Source organism: Chiloscyllium plagiosum, chromosome 42, assembly GCF_004010195.1.
Source record: "Chiloscyllium plagiosum isolate BGI_BamShark_2017 chromosome 42, ASM401019v2, whole genome shotgun sequence".
Classification (NCBI taxonomy): domain Eukaryota; kingdom Metazoa; phylum Chordata; class Chondrichthyes; order Orectolobiformes; family Hemiscylliidae; genus Chiloscyllium; species Chiloscyllium plagiosum.
The window spans coordinates 12847724-12869439 of record NC_057751.1 but is presented as its reverse complement, the minus strand read 5'-3'; the positions used below and the strand labels follow the sequence as shown (position 1 = coordinate 12869439).

The 21716-nt window shown below is 41.5% G+C and overlaps 1 protein-coding gene across 5 annotated transcripts in view; it reads right to left on the bottom strand.

The window, feature by feature from the left end:
* The window catches only part of zgc:110329 (uncharacterized protein LOC550500 homolog), a 171675-nt gene extending 150453 nt beyond the window's left edge, over positions 1–21222 (bottom strand). For 2 of the 5 annotated variants that reach the window (XM_043681487.1, XM_043681491.1), the window contains exon 1: positions 20436–20879. In XM_043681487.1, the coding sequence (XP_043537422.1) occupies positions 20436–20528 (93 nt within the window). In that variant the 5' untranslated portion in view covers positions 20529–20879. Of the gene's footprint in view, positions 1–20435; positions 20880–20907 lie in introns of those variants that run through there. The other 3 variants (XM_043681488.1, XM_043681489.1, XM_043681490.1) reach the window with 3 other exon arrangements.
* Between the last annotated feature and the right edge of the window lie 494 nt (positions 21223–21716).

Below are 21716 nucleotides of genomic sequence, written 5' to 3'. Positions count from 1 at the left end.
GAAATTCCCGATCCAGAAAGTCAAATTCCTGTTATATTTTGCATATTTTTGCTCACTGGTCTTTCACACTCCAGACAAAATAAGCGTTCATGGTTGAAACCAGTTTTCAGGTACAGCTGTGTGCCCATTACCGCAACAGGTCAATATACAATCTGATATGGCAAGATATACTGGATTGCAGATTTTTTGTCGCAAACCAAGGAACAATGAGGAGGGCATAGAGAGGCTAGGCACACCCAGCAGATGGAATTTAACACACAAAAACATGTGTAATTGTACCACTTTGGTTGGAAAATTGAGAAAAAATAATATAAATATTTTAAAAGCTAGGGTCAATTGATTCTTGATAACCAAGTAATTGGGCATAGGCAAGAATGTGGAGTAATCAGATCAACCCAGACCTTCTTGACTGGCCTACCTGTGATCCTAGCCCATAGTGTGTATGAACTAAACAGTAGAATTGTAAAAGGGGCCTTGTAAAAGAGAGACCTATATATTTGTATATGGTACATGAAGTCTGACTGAAAAGGAATATCATTTATCGTGGAACACTGAAACAGAACTTGTGCTGTTTCTGGGCTAGTCCCAGCCTGGGACAGACATTCCTAGCAGACGCATCCCTGAGTTTTCAGTGAGCTCCACACAGAGATTAATGAGTGATTCCTCATAAATCTTGTATGGGTTATCTTAGTACGCAAGTCTTTGATGAAGCTGTAAAGGGATCTTGCTGGTTTTATTCAGGTAAAAAGGACAGAACATTTAAGTTGAATACTTCAAAAGTACTGGCTAGGTCTTCTGAACATTCCATAGATAAATTATATTTCATGATTAGATTAGATTACTTACAGTGTGGAAACAGGCCCTTCGGCCCAACAAGTCCACACCGACCCGCCGAAGCGTAACCCACCCATACCCGTACATTTACCCCTTACCTAACATTACGGGCAATTTAGCACGGCCAATTCACCTGACCTGCACATCTTTTGGACTCTGAGAGGAAACCGGAGGGGAGAATGTGCAAACTCCACACAGTCAGTCGCCTGAGGCAGGAATTGAACCCGGGTCTCTGGCGCTGTGAGGCAGCAGTGCTAACCACTGTGCCACCGTGCCGCCCACATGTTGCATTATTTGATTATAAGCAGGATATTTTATAAAGATATCAACAGCTCAGAGAGGGCTGAGGAAAGATTCACTAGAATAGTACCAAGGATGAGGAACTTGAGTTACTTGGACAGTAGGAGAAGCTGACAATGTTCTCCTGAGAGCAAAGAAATGTAAGAGGAAACATAGCTGAGTTATTCAATGTTGTGAACAATGAAGATAGCTAATTAAAGAGAAACACTAGGCATAGTGCCAGTAAGCACAGAATCTAGTTTTACAAAGAAACCAGGGACAGCATGAGGATTTTTTTGCAGTGACATGATCTGAAATGCACTGGCTGAAAGAGAGATGTGGAGTGATTCAAAAGAATGTGAATATTCCACATGTACAAACACACATATATATAAACCTGACAGAGTTAACATTCGCAGGACAACAGGGAAAGAACACAGGTAATTGGACAAGTTGAGTTGTTCCACTAAAGAGCCATGGAAGAAAGGACTGAATGACTTAATTCCGTATGATACATAATTTCTGATCAGTCTGTTCAGACTTGTTATTACACATCTCTGGAGCAAATGATTCTTGAACCCAGGTCTCCTGGCTCAGAGGCTACCACTGTACTACAGGAACTCTCCTTCTTGTCCAGTATCACACAATTTTTTTTTAATCACTTGGTTATGGAATGTGGCATCAACGGTGATGTTAGAATTTAATCTCCATCCCAAGCGCCCTAGAGAAGGTCATGGTGAACTACTTCTTGAATCACTGCAGCTTTGGATTGTCAGAACATGCACAGTTCTGTTTGGAAAGTAGTTTCAGGATTTTGACCCAGTGGCAATAATGGAATGATTGGACTGTGGACTGTGAGAGGAAACCGGAGCACCCAAAGGAAACCCACACAGACACAGGGAGAATGTGCAAACTCCACATGTTTGAATGAGAATGCAAAAGGCATGGTTAGTAAGTTTGTGGATGACACTAAAATTGGTGGCATTGTAGATAATGAAGAAGGGTTTCTAAGATAAAAAGAGATCTTGATCAAAAAGGGTCAATGGGCTAAAAAATGGCAGATGGAGTTCAACTTGGATAAATGCAATGTATTGCATTTTGGTACAATAAACGGGGCATGACTTATACAATTAATTGTAGAGGTTGGATTGGCTGGAACATTTTTCCCCACAGCGTAGAAGGTTGAGCGGTGACCTTATAGGGGTTTATAAAATCATGAGTGATACAGATAGGGTTAATGGTAAGTCTTTTCTGTTGAATGGAGGATTTCAAGCCGAGGGGGCATATTTTTCAAGTGAGAGAAGAGAAACTTAAAAAAAAAGATATGAGGTTTTTTTTAACACCGAGAGTAGTTCATTTCCTGTGGAAGTAATGGATGCAGGCACAGTTACAACATTTAAAAGAGACTTAGATAAGTACATGAATAGGAAAGGTTTGGAGGGATATGGGCCAGGAGCAAGCAGGGGGACTAGTTTAGTTTGGAATTATGTTCAGAATGGACTGGTTGGACCGATGTTTCCATGCTGTGTGACTCTATGACTCTAAACAATCGTTTATAATTCTATTGTGAATCTAAACATTGATCTATTGATCTGTGATGGCACAACGTACCTTTTCAAACCTTTTCTGAACACTAAAGCATGCAGTGCTACTCATAAGTTCATAACATTTATAGCACCATTTGGATGGGAACAGCTGACCTTGTTAGGTGGGTTTCACCTTGCTCCCATACTGTGTACAGACTGTCCAGAGCATCACCCATTGTGGTTTCACATTGTGCCTCTCCAATCACTTTCAGATTCTACTCTGTTTACAATGGCTTGAACAGAATTAGGGATCACATGGGCTAACTGACAGAACATTGGCTGAAAGCAACAAAGCATCTGGTTGAAAAGAAACATCAACGGTACCATAGCAACACATCCTGCAACCACTGACAAAACAAACCACCTTGTTTCATTATTCACATTGAACACACTGAAAGCTCAAGCTGCTGTCAATAAGCACCATTTTACATTTGCCCCCAAAGTATATCCTGAAATGACTGTTAATTCCTTGAAAATTAGAGCCTATTGTCAAATAGACAAGACATGACCTGAGAACACCATGTGTCTTCATCACTGCACTGAGATTTCAATGTAGATCCAGATCATGGCCTCAGTTCAATGCCTCATCTGCAAGATAACAAATCTCCAAACGAGAGTGAAATTTTAAGACATGAACATACAAAAGACAAATATTTTCATAGATTCACCACCATGTGGAAGCAGGCCTTTCAGCCCATCAAGTCCACACCAACCCTCTGAAGAACATCCCACCGAGATTCACCTCCCCTATCTTATTTCTGTAACACTGCTTTCTGCAAGGCTAACCCACCTAAGCTGTGCAATCCTGGACAGTGTGGGCAATTTAGCATGGCCAATCCACCTAATCTGCACATCTATAGACTGTGGGAAGAAACCAGAGTACTGAAAGGAAACCTACGCGAACACAGGGAGAACGTACAAACTCCACACAGACAGTCACCCAAGGGTGGAATTGAACCTGGGTCCTGTAATGCAGTAGTGCCAACCACTGAGCCACTGTGCCCCTCTCACCATGCCCACTGTTTTGACTCAGAAACAAGAACATTACCTAAGGCTCAAAGATAAATGATTAACTTGAACACTTGGTGCCACATTGGTGACATCCACTGCTCCCTTTCCAAGGCTCAATTCTACTTGTAACAACTGTTAAGTGACAGCATGACCTCACAGGCTGCATGGGGACCTGGAGGTGATTCCCTCTCAACTTGATCTGTAAATATAACACAAGAAGCTCTTATGTGCAATGATGCCTTCTGCAGTTGATGTGAGGCTTGGTGGAGAAGGCTTTAGTGCTCATGTAGCAATTGCAATACTCTCTTATTTCTCTGCAAAATGACTGATGGTTTCATCAGAATTAGGCACAATGTCAAAGCTTCATGCTAAGTCATTCCATGACCCTCCTTACCAGAAGGTTCCATGCCCTACTGTATAGAGCAGCATGTCAATCCATCAATGTGTGAAGGATGACTATGCACATTGCAAACAACCTACTCTGGTCTTTGTGATCTCATATTGGTGCACAGAGAACATGACTGACAGGTTCAGCCAAAATGCAGTAGACATGCAGAGAAATGGAAGAGGACCAGGTTCACCAACAAGCCCAGATACAGCAGCAAGCTGCAGTGGATGCTGAACATCCTGCACATGAAGAGGCTTTTGGATGCAGCAGGACCAAACAGATATCCAGGTTCCATTGTGCAATGAAATGCAGGAAACACTGTCTTTTGATCGATCAGAACAATCCCAGAGCGATTGTAAACTAGGATACAAATCCACAGCTAGAAGCAAAAGGAGCATTATCATGAGAGGAATAAAGAGAACAAATAGAAAATAAAACTTTCACACAAAGTGTTGAGGCAGCATGGGATTTAAGCCACAAATTTGTACTTGATAAAGTCGCACAAAGCAGCAAAGAAATAAATTATGCAAAATCAAATAGAAGTCAAAAGCAAACCTTGGCCAGAACAACAGTGGAGTTTCTCTGCTCTTGCTCAAAAATTGTGTTAGAAGATCATTCGAGGCATCAAGAGGCAGTCTGCCAACTAAACTTCAGTTTAACAAATCATTCTAAAAAGCCAGCATCTTGTACACTACAGCACTCCCTCAGTTGTGCACTGAAGTGTTAGGTGGCATTACATGCTCAAATCTCTGGAATGGGTATTGAACCCTCAAAATGCAGGAAAGATATTATTTTGATGTAACAGAGCCATGATGAACTGTGACCTGGGATGCAAATATGGCCCTTGACTGAAAATCATGTGCTAACTCCAACTACTTCCACACACAGCACTCCCATTAAACTAAAGACGAACAATAACCTTTTTTAATCAAATGAATGCTGCAGAAAAATCTCTGCATGGATAGAGAAATTAAGAAGTACAAAACTGGAAGACACTTAGGGGAGCCAGAGTTTCATTAATCTCGGTCCCCATGATCCAGTACATGGCAGCTGGAAATATTTCTGCAATCAAGGAGAAACTGTAGAAATAATAAAGAAATTTTTCTTTAATTTTCTGACAGAGCGAATCAACTCGGCAAGGTCCCACAGCTGCAATTTCTCATTCTTTTATCAATTAACTATGGTCTCACTGTGCCCTTATCCCTTTTCTCACACAACTCTGACAATAACAAGGCACTTATTCCCTCACACAGACTATAAGACTCTCTCTATCAACAGCCACTATGAAAACACTGAGATCTATTTGAACCTTATTAATTTCCCTGAAGCAGAAGAGAATGAATTCTCTTTCTTCCCCAAAGTACTCCTCTTTCTAAAAAATAGAATGGTTTGAAGCAGTTCACTTGGTACTGATTGAATCCATGCCCTTTAATTCCACTATTTGACCAGCACCTGTCAGTCATATAAAATGAAAACAAGGACTAAGGGAAAATGAAAGCACATCATAGCCCATCCCTCCAGCACAGCAACTCCCCCACTGGGAGAGTATGAATGCTTCTTCTGCAATTTGATTTGTAGACTATTAATTGTAATCAGGTTTTTTTTTATCATCTCAAAAAATGTGTTTTGATTTCCTTGATTGACCAATTCGTAACGAGTAATTGTTGCAATATTCCTGACTTTGATGCATTCTTCTTAACTGGAGTTGAGGTGAAGGCCTGAATGCCCTGATATCTGTCTTGCTTTTCAAAAGAAGCCGCTCAATAATGGTGTTAGCTTCGGGAAACCAGTGTGTGAAGACTTGCTGCTGACTGACTGCATGATTCTGAAAGCTTCAGGTCATAACCTGTTCAGCAGAACCTGCTGCTTGAACTGAATGAAGTAGATGCAATTCACTTGCTTTTCAGCCATAGTGCATCAAGGGACTTGTAATTTTCTGGAACCCCTCAGGCTGCAAGTTTGACCATCAATGTATATAGTAAATAGCCAAATATTGCAATTGTATTGAGGCAACTCACAGTGTAACATGCTCTATGGAGAATAGTTGAATATGATTGCACTTCCCATAAAGTCCAGTATGAAATATTTTGCAATGTAATTTTACAGATTTCATAAATAAAAGATAGTTTGGGGGGGGGAATTATTAGAATGATTCAACTGTGGAGCTAGCTTTCTGATGATTCGCAACAAATACAGTGAACAATGCAAAATATATCAACAGTGCCCATGTGTGTGATTTAGAACCATCAGGATAAAAATGACATTTCAAAAAGAGTTCATAGTCAATTACAGGAATAAGCATTTTTTAAGGTGCTGCATAGTGTGTAAAATATCACATTACAATTTACTATTTTACCTGAAGGAATGGGAGAGTTAAGAGAAAATTGCCATGACACATTGTGAATTAAAAATGTGCATTCATTATGACTGAAAAATGAGTGTTAATACATAAATGAATTCTGGATAAATACGTTTTTGCAAATTGTTAATTTGTGATTGAATCCACTCCAGCTGCTTTTTTATTTTATTCATTCATGTGGGCCAGCATTTATTGCCCATCCCTTACTACGCCAGAGAAGGTGGTGATAAGCTGCCTTTGTGGACTGCTGCAGAATTTTGGGGAGGGGCAGTTGTTGGGAAGGGAGATCCAGGATTTTGACTCAGTGACAGTGAAGAAACGGTGATCAAGTTTGAAGTCATGTCTTCAAGGCATGAGGAGGGGTGTGTAAATCTTGCAGTTGGTGATGTCACAGCTACCCTAGTCCTTCTAGATAAGGACATAAGAACTGGGAGCAAGAGTAGGACATCTGGTCCATGAAGCCTGCTCTGTCATTTAATAAGATCATGGTTGATCTTTTCATGGACTCAGCTCCACTTACCTGCCCACTCACCATAACACTTTCATTCCTTTACTGTTTAAACATCTGTATATCTTTGCCCTAAAAACATGCAACAAGGAAGCTTCAAATGCTTCACTGGGCAGGGAATGCCACAGATTCACAACTCGTTGGGTGAACAAGTTCCTCCTCAGCTCAGTCCTAAATCTGCTCCCCCTTATTTTGAGGCTATGCCCCCCAGTTCTTGTTTCACCCACCAATGGAAACACCCTCCCTGCTTTTACATTATCTATTCCCTTCATAATTTTATATTTAGTGGTTGTGAGTTGGGAAGGTGCTATATAAAGAGATTTGGTGAATCTTGCAAAGTGTACATCATAGCACTCTGCTTCAGCGGTGGAAAGAGTTAATCCATGTTTAAAATTAGTCAAACAAACAAATAACTAGCAGTGGGACCATACCCAGAAAGAGTGACAGTGGATTCAATACCAGAGTCCCAGAAGGAATGGTGTCACCAGAATGGAGTTGCAGCTTGATGGCAATACCATTCCTGTCATCTCTACTGCTACTAATTATGGGACAACAGTTCTGTTTATCAACATAAGAATAGCAGTGAATATCACGCAGACTCTATCATCTGAATGTTCTACAGCAAACAGAGTGAGCAGAATGCTTTTAATAGACTTTGATCTTATTTTCCATTTCAGTTGCATTCAGCTTGACTATCAGTGCACATTAAAATGTGCACTACAAAATGTATTGGTGTGAGTCTTAAAACTTTTGGCTTTTGCATAAAGAGCTGAAACTTTTAAATATTTGCTTTTCTTAATATTGAAGTTCCCAAATTAGGACAATCCAATGTCAATAAACATCTGCAGTATGGAAAAAACTGTCAGAAAGGAGGACAAATATTGGCTTTATATAAATAAAAAATAAGACTTTGCTTTTATCTTTTACAGATATTAAATTTGCCCCTTAGCACCTTACAACCGATAAAGCATTCTTGAAGAGTAGTCACTGTTGCAATGTAGTAAAATGCAGTTAATGCAATAAATGCATTTGAATTTACACAGCAAGCTTGCACAAACAACAATGCAATCATAACCAGTTAACAGCTTATTGTTGATTTTTGATTGAGTTGGTTGAGGAATGAATATTGTCAAGATGTTTGGGAGAACTCCCTTACCCTTCTTTCTACAGTGCTAGAGAGCCTTTTACATCCAGCTCAAAAGGCAGAGAGAACCCAATTTTATGTTTCTGCTAAAATAAAGAACTTCCAGCAAGACAGCCCTGCCTCTTTACTGAGGACTCAGTGTAAACATTAGCTTTCTCATTCACCTAATGGCTGACAGCCTAGAATTGGCAGTTATGATGGAGTGGGCTTTGAACTCACAAGCTTCTCAATGAGAGGAGACAGTATTATTACTGATTTATGGCTGATAGTTCAACACATGATCTTTGCTTACATTGTTTATTTCCTAACTGACAGTCTCGATTTTGTAGCTCACCCTAAGAGTTGGTAAGACCAAGAGGCAGTTAAATATGATATGATCTGCAAGCAAATGCAACAGTGAAGTCTGGACATCATCGATTTGGGTGCAAGATTAATAATGTAGTCTCCTGAGTTCATTCTGTGATCCTCTGCCCAATTCACTCACAAAATCCCAAGCTCAATCTTTAATGAAGACAGTTTCTGGTAAATGAGCATCCAACTATAGAATTGTCAGTTTTGAGCAACTGCTGTATGAGAAGGAGTAATCTTCCTTTGCATCTCACCTGCATTGTGGTTCATCTATCCCTTATTAACGTTAACCTACTCATAGCACAGCAAATCACTCCGTTAGCCACTGAGATCACTCATCTTAGTGAGACAAAGAAATGGCCAATATATAAAAACACCATTAAAATTAATCGCCCACTATAGCACATGAATAAGACGCTGTCATAGTACAGCCATTCAACAGATGTTCTATGCCTTTGAAAACTAATTGTCCTTACTGAGCTTGAAGTTACAAATTTAATGCTCTTGTTTTGAAAATGAAACTAATTCCCATGAGAGTCATAGTTTTCCAGCCATGCTTTCCCTCAGGCACATTCAGGATATGGTCTAATAGAAATATATATCCCTCAGATTTGTCAGGCCAGTAAAGTAAAATCATCTGTTCCAGCAGCAACACAAAGATAAGTGGAAAGAAGAAAGAGTGTATGTGTGTGTGAGAGAGAGAGAGAGAGAGAGAGAGAGAGAGAGAGAGAGAGAAAGAAGATGCAATGTCTGCAAATAACATGAGCCATGCAGCTTTTTTAAAATTCATTGATTTGATGTGGGCATCACTGTCTGGGCCAGCATTTATTGTCCATCACTGATTGCCCTTGAGAAGTGACAGTGAGCTGCCTCCTTGAATCGCTGCAATGCATTTTTGCAGGTACATCCATAATGCTGTTAGGGAGGAAGTTCCAGGAAATTGACCCAGCGACACGAAGGGAATGGTGATATATTTCCAAGTCAGGATGGTGAATGCCTAGGAGGGTAATTTACAGGTAGTGGTATTCCCATGAATCATGTTGGCAACGTTTTGATCACTTCGACCAGTTTATGCCTTAAGTGCTCAGTGAGGCAGACAAAGAGACACAGATTTGGTTTGTAATTCAATCTGATTTTATTAACAAAACATTCCTTCTGAAAACACACCAGCATTTCCCAAATTCCCAAAATATTTACTCTCCATCTAGCTCTATCTCTGTGAGAAAGGATATTACCTGCAACAATCCACATGTTTGAGTTGGGCCATTAGAATCTCCTTTCTCTTCAACTGGCCCTCTTCCACAAAGATGGGTATTGCAGGAGTCAGGGTGGATCTTATCCTGGGTCTTCTTGGATTGTTGCATGGTTTTCAGCCAAAAACCTTGCTGCAAGTCTTCCCTGAGAATCTTTGCTGAGTCTTCACTAAGACAGCATCGTCACTGACGGGGTGACATCCAGGTGTGTGTTCTTATCTCTTCCAGAACAATCTGTAGCCTTGGCCAATCAGGTCATGAGCTAGATTCAAATCATCCAATAGGGTTATGCCGAGGCCCTTCACTGTTTCCAAGCCAGGAAGGTGTAAAGTGCACATACTCAGAGAGTCAAGATGCCTGATCAACACTTCTCCAATATACAGCCCCATGGCTGGCTGTATCTGGTTCTCCTTGAACTTTTGTAATCTCTTTGATCTTTGTTTCCATTGTTTTCTGTAGCCAATAGCTGCTGATTGCTGTTTAATTTAATTTGGTCAATTTTCTGTCATGCTTAATTTCTCCGGCTATGGGTCAATTTAGAATATCCAATTTTGGGCCTGTGATCACTTGACCACAATCCGCTACCCTTTTCCTTGGAGCGGGAGTGGTCATGGGTGTGGAAGGACAAAAAAAAGTAAATTTCTGCCGTGTAAACTTGTGAATGGTACATATTGTTGCTACTGAATGTTGGTGATGATTGGAGTGAATGTTTGTGGATGTGATGCCAATCAAATGAGATACTTTGTCGTTGATGGCGTCAAGCTTCTTGAATGTGGTTGGAGCTGCACCCATCCATCAGACTCCTGACTTGCACCTTGTAGATGGTGGACAGGCTTTGGGGAATGATGAGATGAGTGACTCACAATAGGATTCCTAGCCTCTGACCTACTCTTGTAATCTCAGTATTTACATGGTTGGTCCAGTTCAGTTTCTTGTCAATGGTAACCCCAGGATGTTGATCATAGGGGATTCAGTGATTTAATGTCATTAAATGTCAAGGGATGATGGTAAGATTCTCTCTTGGTCATCATGCCACTTGTGTGGCACAAACGTCACTTGCCACTTGCCAGCCCAAACTTGGATATTGTGGGAATGACAGTCTTGTTTATTTGGGCCTGGACTGCTGCAGGATCAGTAGAGATGTGAATTCTGCTTGGTATTGTAATGGTAAACAAGCGAATAGTATTCTGCAGGAAGGTAACTACGTGCTGTGACTTTGACCAATTCCTGAGTGTAAACATAACCTTCTCGAGGAAATCCATAACCTGGACTGAGTTAACTGGTCTCAGCCAAGGCAAGCTGTAAGGGTGTTCCACAGTCAGTAACGGTGTTCCACAATTAATTCTGATGACCCTGTATTAAAGTTGCTTTTAATTAGATTAATTAGAATTCCGGATATTAATCAGTCATTAGACAGATCGACACCAGGCAAGTGTCAGATTTGTGCACACTTATTCACATTCATGCTGTGGGATCTGACTTCCATAACCATGAAGCACTTCAAGAGGCAGGTCATGGCCCTTATCAACCCTAGTCTCCCAGCCTGTCTCGGTTTTCTACAATTTGCACATCAAAATAACAGGTCTGCAGTGTATGCTATTTCCCTAGCCCTGCATTCAAGTTAGAACATCTGGACAACAGGGATACCTAAGGACTCCTACTCATCGACTATAGCTCTGCCTTCAACATAATTATCCCCCCCAGACTGATCTCAAAACTCCCAGACCAAGGTCTCAGCTCCACCCTCTGTAACGGAATCCTCAGCTTTCTGACCCAGAGACAGCAATCAGTGAAGATAGACAACTGCACCTCCTCCATGATAACACTCAACACTGGAGCCCCCCCAAGGATGCATTTTCATTCCCTAACTGGTACTCCCTGTACAGCCAACTGTGACGCCAAATTCTGAATAAACACCACCTACAAGTGTGCTGGTGATACCAACGTGGTCAGACGGATATCAAACAACCATGAGTCAGAATACAGAAAGGAGATAAAGAGCTTGGTGGTATGGTGCAGTGAGAACAACCTCCCTTGCAACATTGGCAGAACTAAAGAATTGATCATTGGCTTCAAAAGGAAGGAGGAGAACATGCCCCCCCCCCCTCCCCATCTACAACAACGGAGCTGAGGTGGAGAGGGTGGAGAGCATCAAGTTCCTTGGAGTGACGATAACCAACAACCTGTCCCGGACTGCCACGTGGATGAGACGGTCAAGAAGGCACAACAACACCTCTTCTTCCTCCAGAGTACACAGAAATTTGGCATGGTCCATAAGGACCCTCAGCAACCTTTACAACTGTACAATAAAGAAAGCATACTGTCCGGGTGCATTACGATCTGGTATGGCAACTGCTCTGTTCAGGACCGTAAGAAACTACAGAAGGTTGTGTGCACAGCCCAGATCATCATATAAGTCCAATGTCCATCCATGGACTCCATTTACATGTCCCATTGCTGCGGAAAGGCTGCCCAAAGACCCATTGCACCCCAGTAACACTCTCCTACAATGTCTTCCATCAGGCAGAAGATGCAGAAGCTAAAACACATGCACCCCAATAAATTCAAAAACAGCTTCTTTCCGGCTGTTATTAGACTAATGAATGGACTCTCTAACTTCAAATAATGTTGATCTTGCTAATGTTGATCTTGCCTACCACATGTGGGATTATTGTATTGGAATGTGCTTGGAATGAATGTTACAAGGTCTGCCTGCTAGCCCATTGAGAATCTCTGTTCCCTGGTCCAATCAGGGAATCCTGGCTGATATATAGATAGGAAAGTAATAAAGAATTAAGGACTTTTCACGTTTAAATAAAGAATGACTTGGTGACAGGATATCTGCCACTGTGGAGTTATTTCATTATTCTCTCCTTTTTCCAATACTGGCCTGATTTTTCAGAGCAGCTGCTATGAAGGCTGCCTGAGATCTGGTCAAGTAAAGTAGTCTTGCCCTTTATGACTTCTGGGATGAGAGATCTGTCAGCCTCGTTGGAACCAGACTCCAGCTGGTCATCACCCAGATAAGGCCAGCAGCATTGAGGTCCTTACAATGATGAGGTCATTGGACACTGTAACATCACCCTCAGCTTATGCAAAAAATGGTGCAGGGCTCTCACTGATTCTTCATAAATGTTATGTTTGTGAGTGCTTTTAAGGAATGACTGATTGCTATCAATGGCTGACAGACATGCAGGCTAAGGTGCATTCTTTTTCATGCACAGGATGTGGACATCGTTGGCTAGGCCAGCATTTATTGGCCATTTCTAATAATCTTGTGGAAGGTGGTAGTGAAGTGCCTTCTTGAACCATTGCAGTCTTTGCAAGGATCACAAAGATGGCTGCACCAGCTATCAATTATCTTTTTCTGACTGTTCAAAATTGCAATTGCATCTGCAGCATGTGCTTTAGTATCTAACAGAGCGCTGAGAGGGCACGGCATACTCGTCTGGCAGGCTCCAACAGCAAAGCTTTTGTCTGACCTTTTTATAAGGTATCATTAAGTTCTACTGCTCTTGCCTGCAGCTCAGAAGTTGAAACTGCGGGAAGAAAGGTGGAAGCAACCTTTCTGCTCTGTTTACTAAACACTGTGTCTGTGTATTCCCAACCTGACCATCATGCCCATTCAGTGTGATTTGGTGTGGGAAGAGGTCCAAAGCTATTGAATTCATCCCTCTCAGTTGTTCTCAGACAGAATACTCTTTGATAATAAACTTAAACACAAACAAATGGAAAGAAAGGTAAAACACAAACACATAGAAGAACTGCAAGATCAGGCTTATTTTTCTCAGTTCTTACATAGGATGTGGATGTTGCTGGTCAGGACAGCATCTATTGCCCATCTGTATTTTGAACAATGGCTTGCAGGCCCTGTCAAAGGGCAACCACATTGTTGTAGGTCTGGAGTCACATGTAGACTAGATCAGGTAAGGATGGTAGATTTCCATCCCAGAAGGATGTTAGTGGATCAGATCAGATTTTATAACAGTTACCACTACTGAGACTACCCTATATTGCACATTTATTAGTTATTGAAAATCCACTAGTTACCCGGCCAAGATTTGAGCCTGTATTTACAGAGTATCGGCCTGGGCCATCAGTCTCCCTTTACCATCATGTCCCCAAAAGCCATGCAGGACATGATTAAATGGTGCCTATTTTCCAATGCAGGTTTTGTGCAAATATTGAACTGCTTGGCAATTTATACGAGAGCTGCATGCAGATGGTGTTAACTGTGCTGCCAAGTGCCTGTATGCCTCAGGTTTGTGTGATGCTAGCACAACTGAGAGCCAGTTTGCAGCTCTTAAAGTGAAGCAGGTGCTGGAACATGTTGCAGTGAGTGTGGAGAAAGAATACTGAATGATTGATAGCACGACAAGTCAGAGAGAGAGATCCAAAGTCCTCTGTTATTTCTCTGGACATCTTAACCAGAGGAGGTTGTGAACAGGAGATCAGCAGCAAGCCATAGACTCCTCAGTCAAACTGTGCAAAGGCAGTGGGAGGAGATGTTTGTTACAATGAATGCTAAAATTGGAGTCCCAGGGTTGCTGTGCTATAAGGACTTTCAGTGACTTTACATGACTTTAATGTTATGGGAAGGATATTATTAAGCACGGTGGATCAGTGGTTAGCACTGCTGCCTCACAGCGCCAGGATTCCAGGTTTGATTCCAGCCTTGGGTGACTGTCTGTTGGAGTTTGCGTATTCTCCCCGTACCTGCGTGGGTTTCCTCCGGGTACTCTGGTTTCAAAGATGTGCAGGTCAAGTGAATTGGCCATGCTAAATTGTGCATAGCTGTTAGGTGCATTAGTCAGAGGGGGTTGGATTACTCTTCAGAGGGTCGGTGTGGACTTGTTGGGCCGAAGGGCCTGTTTCCACACTGCAGGGAATCTAATCTAAAAGCTGAAGATGGTTCAAAAAAGATTTACCAGGATGTTGCTGAGAATAGAGTTTGAATTATAAGAAGAGGCTGGATAGGCTGGGACATATTTCACTGGTAGATGTTTATAAAATCATGAGGGGTATAGATAAGGTGCATGGCAGGTGTCTTTCCCCTAAGGTGGGAGATTTCAAGACTAGGCAACATACTTTTAAGGTGAGAGGAGAAAGATTTAAAAAAGACATGAGGGGCAATTTTCTTACACACAGAGTGGATCATGTGTGGAATGAACCTCCAGAGGAAGTGATGAATGTTGTACAGTTACAATGTCTAAAAGGCATTTAGATAAATACATGACTAAGAAATGTTTAGAGGGATATGGGCCAGGAGCAGGCAGGTGGGACTAGTTTAGTTTGGGATCATGTTTAGCATGGTTTGGCTGGACCGAAGGGTCTGTTTCCATGCTGTCTGACTCTATAACTAGGAAATGTTGCAAATACCATCTGCTCCTGTCTGAAAGCAGCCAAACATGAGGCAACAGTCACCTTTCCAGTCACTGGCAATGCTGTGCTCACTCTGCTGTGGAGCTGCACCAAGTGGCACATTTCAGTGAAGACATTCTGGGTGAAGTAGAGATGGCTGACGTCCTGATCCCCAGTGAGGTTCAGTGCAGGGAATTGCTTCCAGAATGTATTGTCTTCCAACAGTCCATCTTGCTCTCTGACACCTCATACAGTCATTCAAAGGGGATGTAAATTACTGCAATCGTTTTTATTGTTCGTGCAGTATCAGGTCAAAGTCCTTCGGTATTTGCCTTATGGACTTCAGCAACTTTAAACAACTCTAGAAACCGCAGAACTCCCAGCAATTCACATTGAAGGCCAACAGAAATGCACCAGCAACTAACTGAAAATAGTTAATGGTTCCTTAAGCAAGAAATAATGGAGGTATCCTTCCTGCTATCAAGTACATGTTTACCTGTTTTAGCAGACGCGCACTAAAGCTTGGGGCAGCTGCCACTAAGGTGCAGAGGGGAAAGACCACAGTCTGAGGTCTTTCTGCTGAAGTTAAATGGGGATCTGTTCAGTTACTGGATCCTCCCAGTACCTCAAATGTGCATAAATATAATTCTGTACAGATAAGAGGTGCCTTTGGCTTGTTTGTTGGATGGAATCAAATTCCAACTTTTGTTTGTGTTCTTCATATATTACTATATGGACCAAACTACTTTAGTGACTGTGCATTCTTTTTTTTTAATGGATAAAGAATATTTTTGAAATGAAAAAAACCAGTATGAGCAGGCATGTTTCATTACTCGATGAAAGCATTGGCATCAAATCAGTGTTCCTGGGCTGCCTGCACATGCAATCACAGTCTCACCAGCAGTATGCCAAGTCCAAAGTGGCATCCAAAGCACCACAAAATCTGTTGTTCGTGCAGTATCAGGTCAAAGTCCTTCGGTATTTGCCTTATTTCAAAGCCACATTTCATGGCTGTGAACTTTCTCTGGCATACTGATTTTCATATCTCCACAGACTCACTCATAAACAGAAACATTCACAGACCCACTGTCCCACAAATACATACTCACAAGCACACGCTCATGCATTTCAGGTGAACACGCACCAGCGCACACGTATACTCACACTCACACACAACTAAATGCAGATAAATATACATGCACACAATTCTATTCAGAGTACTCCTTCAGTTCCGTAAGCATCTGGCACGAATGGACAAGCAGAGCTATCCATCTTCCCAGCTTATTCCTGACAGCTTCACAGAAAGAGACTGCCACCTGGTTCATCCTGTTCTATTTACTGTTCTCTCTTTAACCAGCAAGCAGTGCTGCGGGAATAATTACATTTCTAATTACATCTTTAGGCTTTCTCTCTGGAGACTAGCGAGCATTTATACAGAGAAGAATGCAGGTGAGAACGGTTTCAGAAAGTTAATGTGTAAGATAGATCAATCACAGTTAACAGTTACAACACTAATTTCTCAGTCACAATACATAAACCCAAGACTGAATCTTATGTGTTTTTGGCCAGTGTGAATTGCATTGAGCTTTCTGGAGGGATTCTTGCCTCCAGAAAGGCCTAATGAGGAGCTTTCTCACCATATCGTCCCAAATTTGCCTCATTAATGACCTACCTCACCTGGTTGTGTGACAATGCTGACTGGCACAGCAAGGCATGGAAAAGCAAGGCATGAGTGCTGCAAGCACACAGGTAACTGCAAAGTGAGTGAGCACAGTGAGAGCAAGTGGTGCCCCTGAGATACACAACCTGGTCCAATCCATGAGCTTGTCCATGCAGCTTTTCGATGCCAGTTGCTGGTGTGTCCTGCAATGTAAGTCTGTGCTTTCTGAGCAGTCTGCAATCAATCAAAGGCATGCGTGCTGTCTGTCAAGGAGTTGGTAAATGTTCGTGAATTTGGATGGGGTGCAGCTGATGTCTGTGGTTTGTGCTCCTAGATGCTGTTTGTCCCTCCCCACTTATACTGGCAACTGGTGAGAAATTCAGCCTGACATTCAGCATAAAATATGAAGTGAGCTGTCCCTGATGTCGAGATAGGCTTCATGGATTCTCGTCTGATTGTACTACAAATGTTGAAATAATCCACATCTGCAGACCTGTAGAAGCTTCTGTCCTCAAACATAAAACCAGCTGACATCTACAGAAGACTGCATTATTACACTGTCATTTGGAAGAGATATTAAACCAAAGCCTTTCTGCCCTCTCAGGTGGACGCATAAGGTCTGATTGCTATTCAAAGAGCAGAGAATTTCTCCCCAGTGTTTTGGCCAACATTTATGGGTGAAATTATCTGCGGATTATTACATTGCTGTTCATTGAAGTTTACTGTGTGGCTTCTGCGTAAGTGCAAGTCTTTCTTGATTTTTCTAATTAGAGATTGATAAAATCTATAGCTCAAAGGAAGACTAATTGGCCCATCAAATTAATTCCAGCTATTTGGTTAAAATTTATCGCACTCCTCTCCCTTTTGCCCATAGTTATCTTTATTATTTTCCTTCCTATATCCTTCAAATGGTATTATTGAATCTGCTTTCAACCCCTTTCAGTGCACTCCAAATTTCTGCTTTAAAACATATTTCCTCATGTTAGTTTTTGGATATCACCTTCAAACTATGCCCTCAGGACTTAGTAAACTTTTTTGCTTCAGAAAATCTCTATTCCATCAGAACAATCCACAATTCTGAGCTCCTCAATTAAAATTCTCTGCTCTTAGGATAACAACACCAATATCTCCAATCTCTTCAAATGACCAAAAATGTGCGACCCTCATACTATTCTTGTAAATCACTATCTTCTCATGTGCCTTGAGACTTTGGTTAAAATATGATAGTCAAAATTGAACTCAATACTTCATTTGATGCCTAGTTGGTCGTTGATAAGATTTAAAATTACGTCCTTTCTTTTGTACTCTATTTCTCTGTTTACATATTCTGGAAACTTGAATATATGTTTTTGAATCTGCCATCTCAACTTGTCCTACAAACCTCATGGATTAATGTACACATACTCTTTAGTCTCTCTATTCTTGCACCCTTTTAAATATTACACCATCTAGTTCATATTTTCTCTGCTCATTTTTCAAACAAAGTCAATAATTTCACACTCCTTTGTATCAAATTTAATTTTCCTTACTTGGTCACAGGGTGAGGACATCGCTGGGTAGGTCAACATTTATTGCCCATCCCTAATTGCTCAGTTGGCAGTTAAGAGTCAACCACATTGCCAAGGGTCTGGAGTCACGTGTCATCCAGACCAGATAAGGGTGGCAGTTTCCTTCCCTAAAAGGCATTAGTGCACCAGATGGATTTTTCCACCAGTCCACAACGGTTTCCTGATTACCATCAGAGTCCTAATTTCAGATAGTTATTGGAATCAATTTTTAATTGAAAAAAATGGCTTCATTCAAAATTTGAATTCCAAAATTCAAAATCCATCATCTGCACTGACAGTGTTCAAATCCAGACCCCCAGAATGTTACTGGGGTATCTGGATTAACCGTCTAGCAATTAATACCACTTGGCCATCACCTTCCCTGTGTCATGTGTCTGGTAGTATGAGCTTCTTTAAGTATATAAAAAAAGAGAGACCAAAATGAACATAGACCCCTTAGAGAAGGAGGCTGCAAAATAATAATGGGGAACCAAGAAATGGCAGAAGTGTTAAATAAATACTTTTTGGTAGAAGATATTGTGGTGTGGACTGAGGAAATGAATAAAATAACAATCACAGGAGGAAAAGTACTTTGATGACTACTAGGCATAAAGGCCTACTGGTACACTGTACCACATGGGTCTCAGGAGAAAGTGAGGACTGCAGATGTTGGAGATCTGCATTGAAAAGTGCAGCACTGGAAAAGCACAGCAGGTCAGGCAGCATCTGAGGAGCAGGAGAATCAACATTTTGGGCATGATTCCTGATGAAGAATGTGGAAGGAAGTAGTGAAGGCCTGATAGGAATCTTTCAAGAATTCTTCAAGTCAGAGACTGTAAACTGTCAATGAAACACCCTAATTCAAAAACAGACAGAGGCAAAAGAAAATGTTAACTACAGGCCAGTAAGTTTAACATTTATTGTTGGGAAAATTTTATATCCTATTATAGAGGGTGTGATAGCAGAACATAGAACAGTGGGGAGAGAGGGGGACAGTGAGAATGATTTCAGATTCAGAACAGTGGGGAGAGATGGGTACATAGAACATAGAACATTATAAAGCAGTACAGGTCCTTCGGCCCTCAATGTTGCATTGACATGTGAAAACAATCTGTAGCCCATCTAACCTACACTATCCCATTATCATCCATATGTTTATCCAATGACCATTTAAATGCTCATAAAGTTGGCAAGTCTACTCCTGTTGCAGACAGTGTTCTGCGCCCATACTACTCTGAGTAAAGAAACTACCTCTGACATCTGTCTTACATCTATCACCCCTCAACTTAAAGCTATGTCCCCTTGTGCTAGCCAGCACCATCCAAGGAAAAAGGCTCTCACTGTCCACCCTATCTCATCCTCTGATCATCTTGTATGTCTCTATTAAGTCACCTCTCAACCTTCTCTCTAACAACTATGAGATTCATTTTTGATTCAGGACAGTGGGAGAGAGGGGAACAGTGGGATTAATTTCATTGATTACCAATGGACGAAGAGTAAAGAAGACCAACTGGTCTTAATTTATTCTAAGGACATGTTTCCTTTTTACACTTGAAAAAAAAATGCTCAATTTTGAAAATAAATCAGACAGAGTGCAATATAAAGTGAGAAATACTGGTCACACTCAGATTGGTGGAGTTTTTCAGTGTGCTCCCGCATTTTATCTCATTCTCTAAATCATAAACTTTACGATTAATATTTAGCAAAAGTTGAGTTTATTGTACAGGATGTGGTAACAGACCACAGGACAATAGGGAGGGTGCAGGAGAGTGGGATTAATTTCGGATTCTTAAAATATAAAACACCATTGTAAAAAATATTTGTTTTGATTTAAAAAAATCTCTGCCTAACCTGCCAAGTTTTATATTGCCACTTTTCTGAAAAGGGCCGAAAAGAATTGAACTTTAAGAGCTCGAATCATTGTCTGCAGATAGTAATCAATTCCATTTGAGAACGCCAGAAACTTCCCATTTAATGGAAATTTAAAATAGATAAACCAAATCTGAGCAGTAAAAGTTGAGGTTTGGACTAAAATAAAACAACCGTCCTCCTTACAAAAAGGGTTTTTTTGGATTCGAAGCTGCTGATCTGTTGAAAGATGCAACTTTCGTGACTCAGGCACGTTTTCCTTTAAAACGCTGTTGGTTTCTCACTTACCCAGAAAAATGTCGCGAAGATCCCCAGGGTCACTTTCAGCAGCAGGTACCTGGCATCGATCCCCCCGCAGTGTGGCCGGGAGCCTCCACACATCCTGCCCGTCCGGATCCGGATCCCTTCCCTGAAATCTCAACAACAAGAGGACAGCACTTCAACCAAAGCAACTTCCGCCTCCAGAGCGAAAGTGAAAACTGCTACTGAAGAGTTGCACTGGTGGCCGGGCGAGCCCTTCCATGACTGTGAGTCCACTCAGTCTCAGTGTACTCCATGGATGTGTTTTCTCTTACTCGACTTTTTACGTAAAAGATTTTGTTATGACCGGAGCGGATCACACAACCCTTCTTGAAGGGCTTGTGTTGTCCAATCTCCCGAGGTATAGCCTCCCTCTCACAATCATTAAGCCATAACAATCCTCTCCAACTATCGCCATCCCCCCCACCTCAGAGCCCCGGCCTTTGGCTAGTGTCCCTACCTCTAGGCCAGAAAGCCTGCAGTCCAGTCCCTTCAGTGCTGCAGGTGTGTCACCACACTGAAAACAAACATCATTTGGGCGAAATGCCAACCAGGGGAGTGCCAAAGTTCACAACGGTAGGGAGGGGAGGGAAGGAAATTACTGAGGGATTTGAAAACCGGGAATGTTGAGAACTTGTTCACGGGTCTGGAAACCAATGAAGGTCGGTGAGTGGGACTTGGTACCAGTTAGATGACAGGCAGCACAATGCCAGTCAGGGTCAAATCCAGGACTGGGGCAAGAAAGGCAGAATTGAAGGATTCCGCTGAAGCAACAGCAGAAGTAAGTAATGGTAAAATCAAGACATTGTTCATGACACATGGGGAATTGTGTAAGAAACCCAGTCCAGGCTCAAATATGAATGCTGACAGTGGATTTATTTTTTATTCAAGCAGACTGCTGGATGTCCTGTGCGAGTATGTATATAGGGCCATTATCATTAGACTAAATTACTGCAGAAACAAAACAATCAAGATGAATTTTTCACTATGGTGTTGGTCCAACTCTCAACGAAGACTGAAGACACAAACTCTGCATCCAATAAATCATATACAAATGGTCAAAAGTGAGAAGGAATATTCAAGATAGAATTCACACAACCTTCAAAATAGTTGAACCATCACGATGAGATGGTCTGAACAAGGATTCAGCTGGAGCAGCAGCAGAAATGGGCAATGGTAAAATCAGGACATTGTTCATGACACATGGGGAATTGTATAAGAAACCCAGTCCAGGCTCAAATATGAATGCTGACAGTGGACTAATGTTTT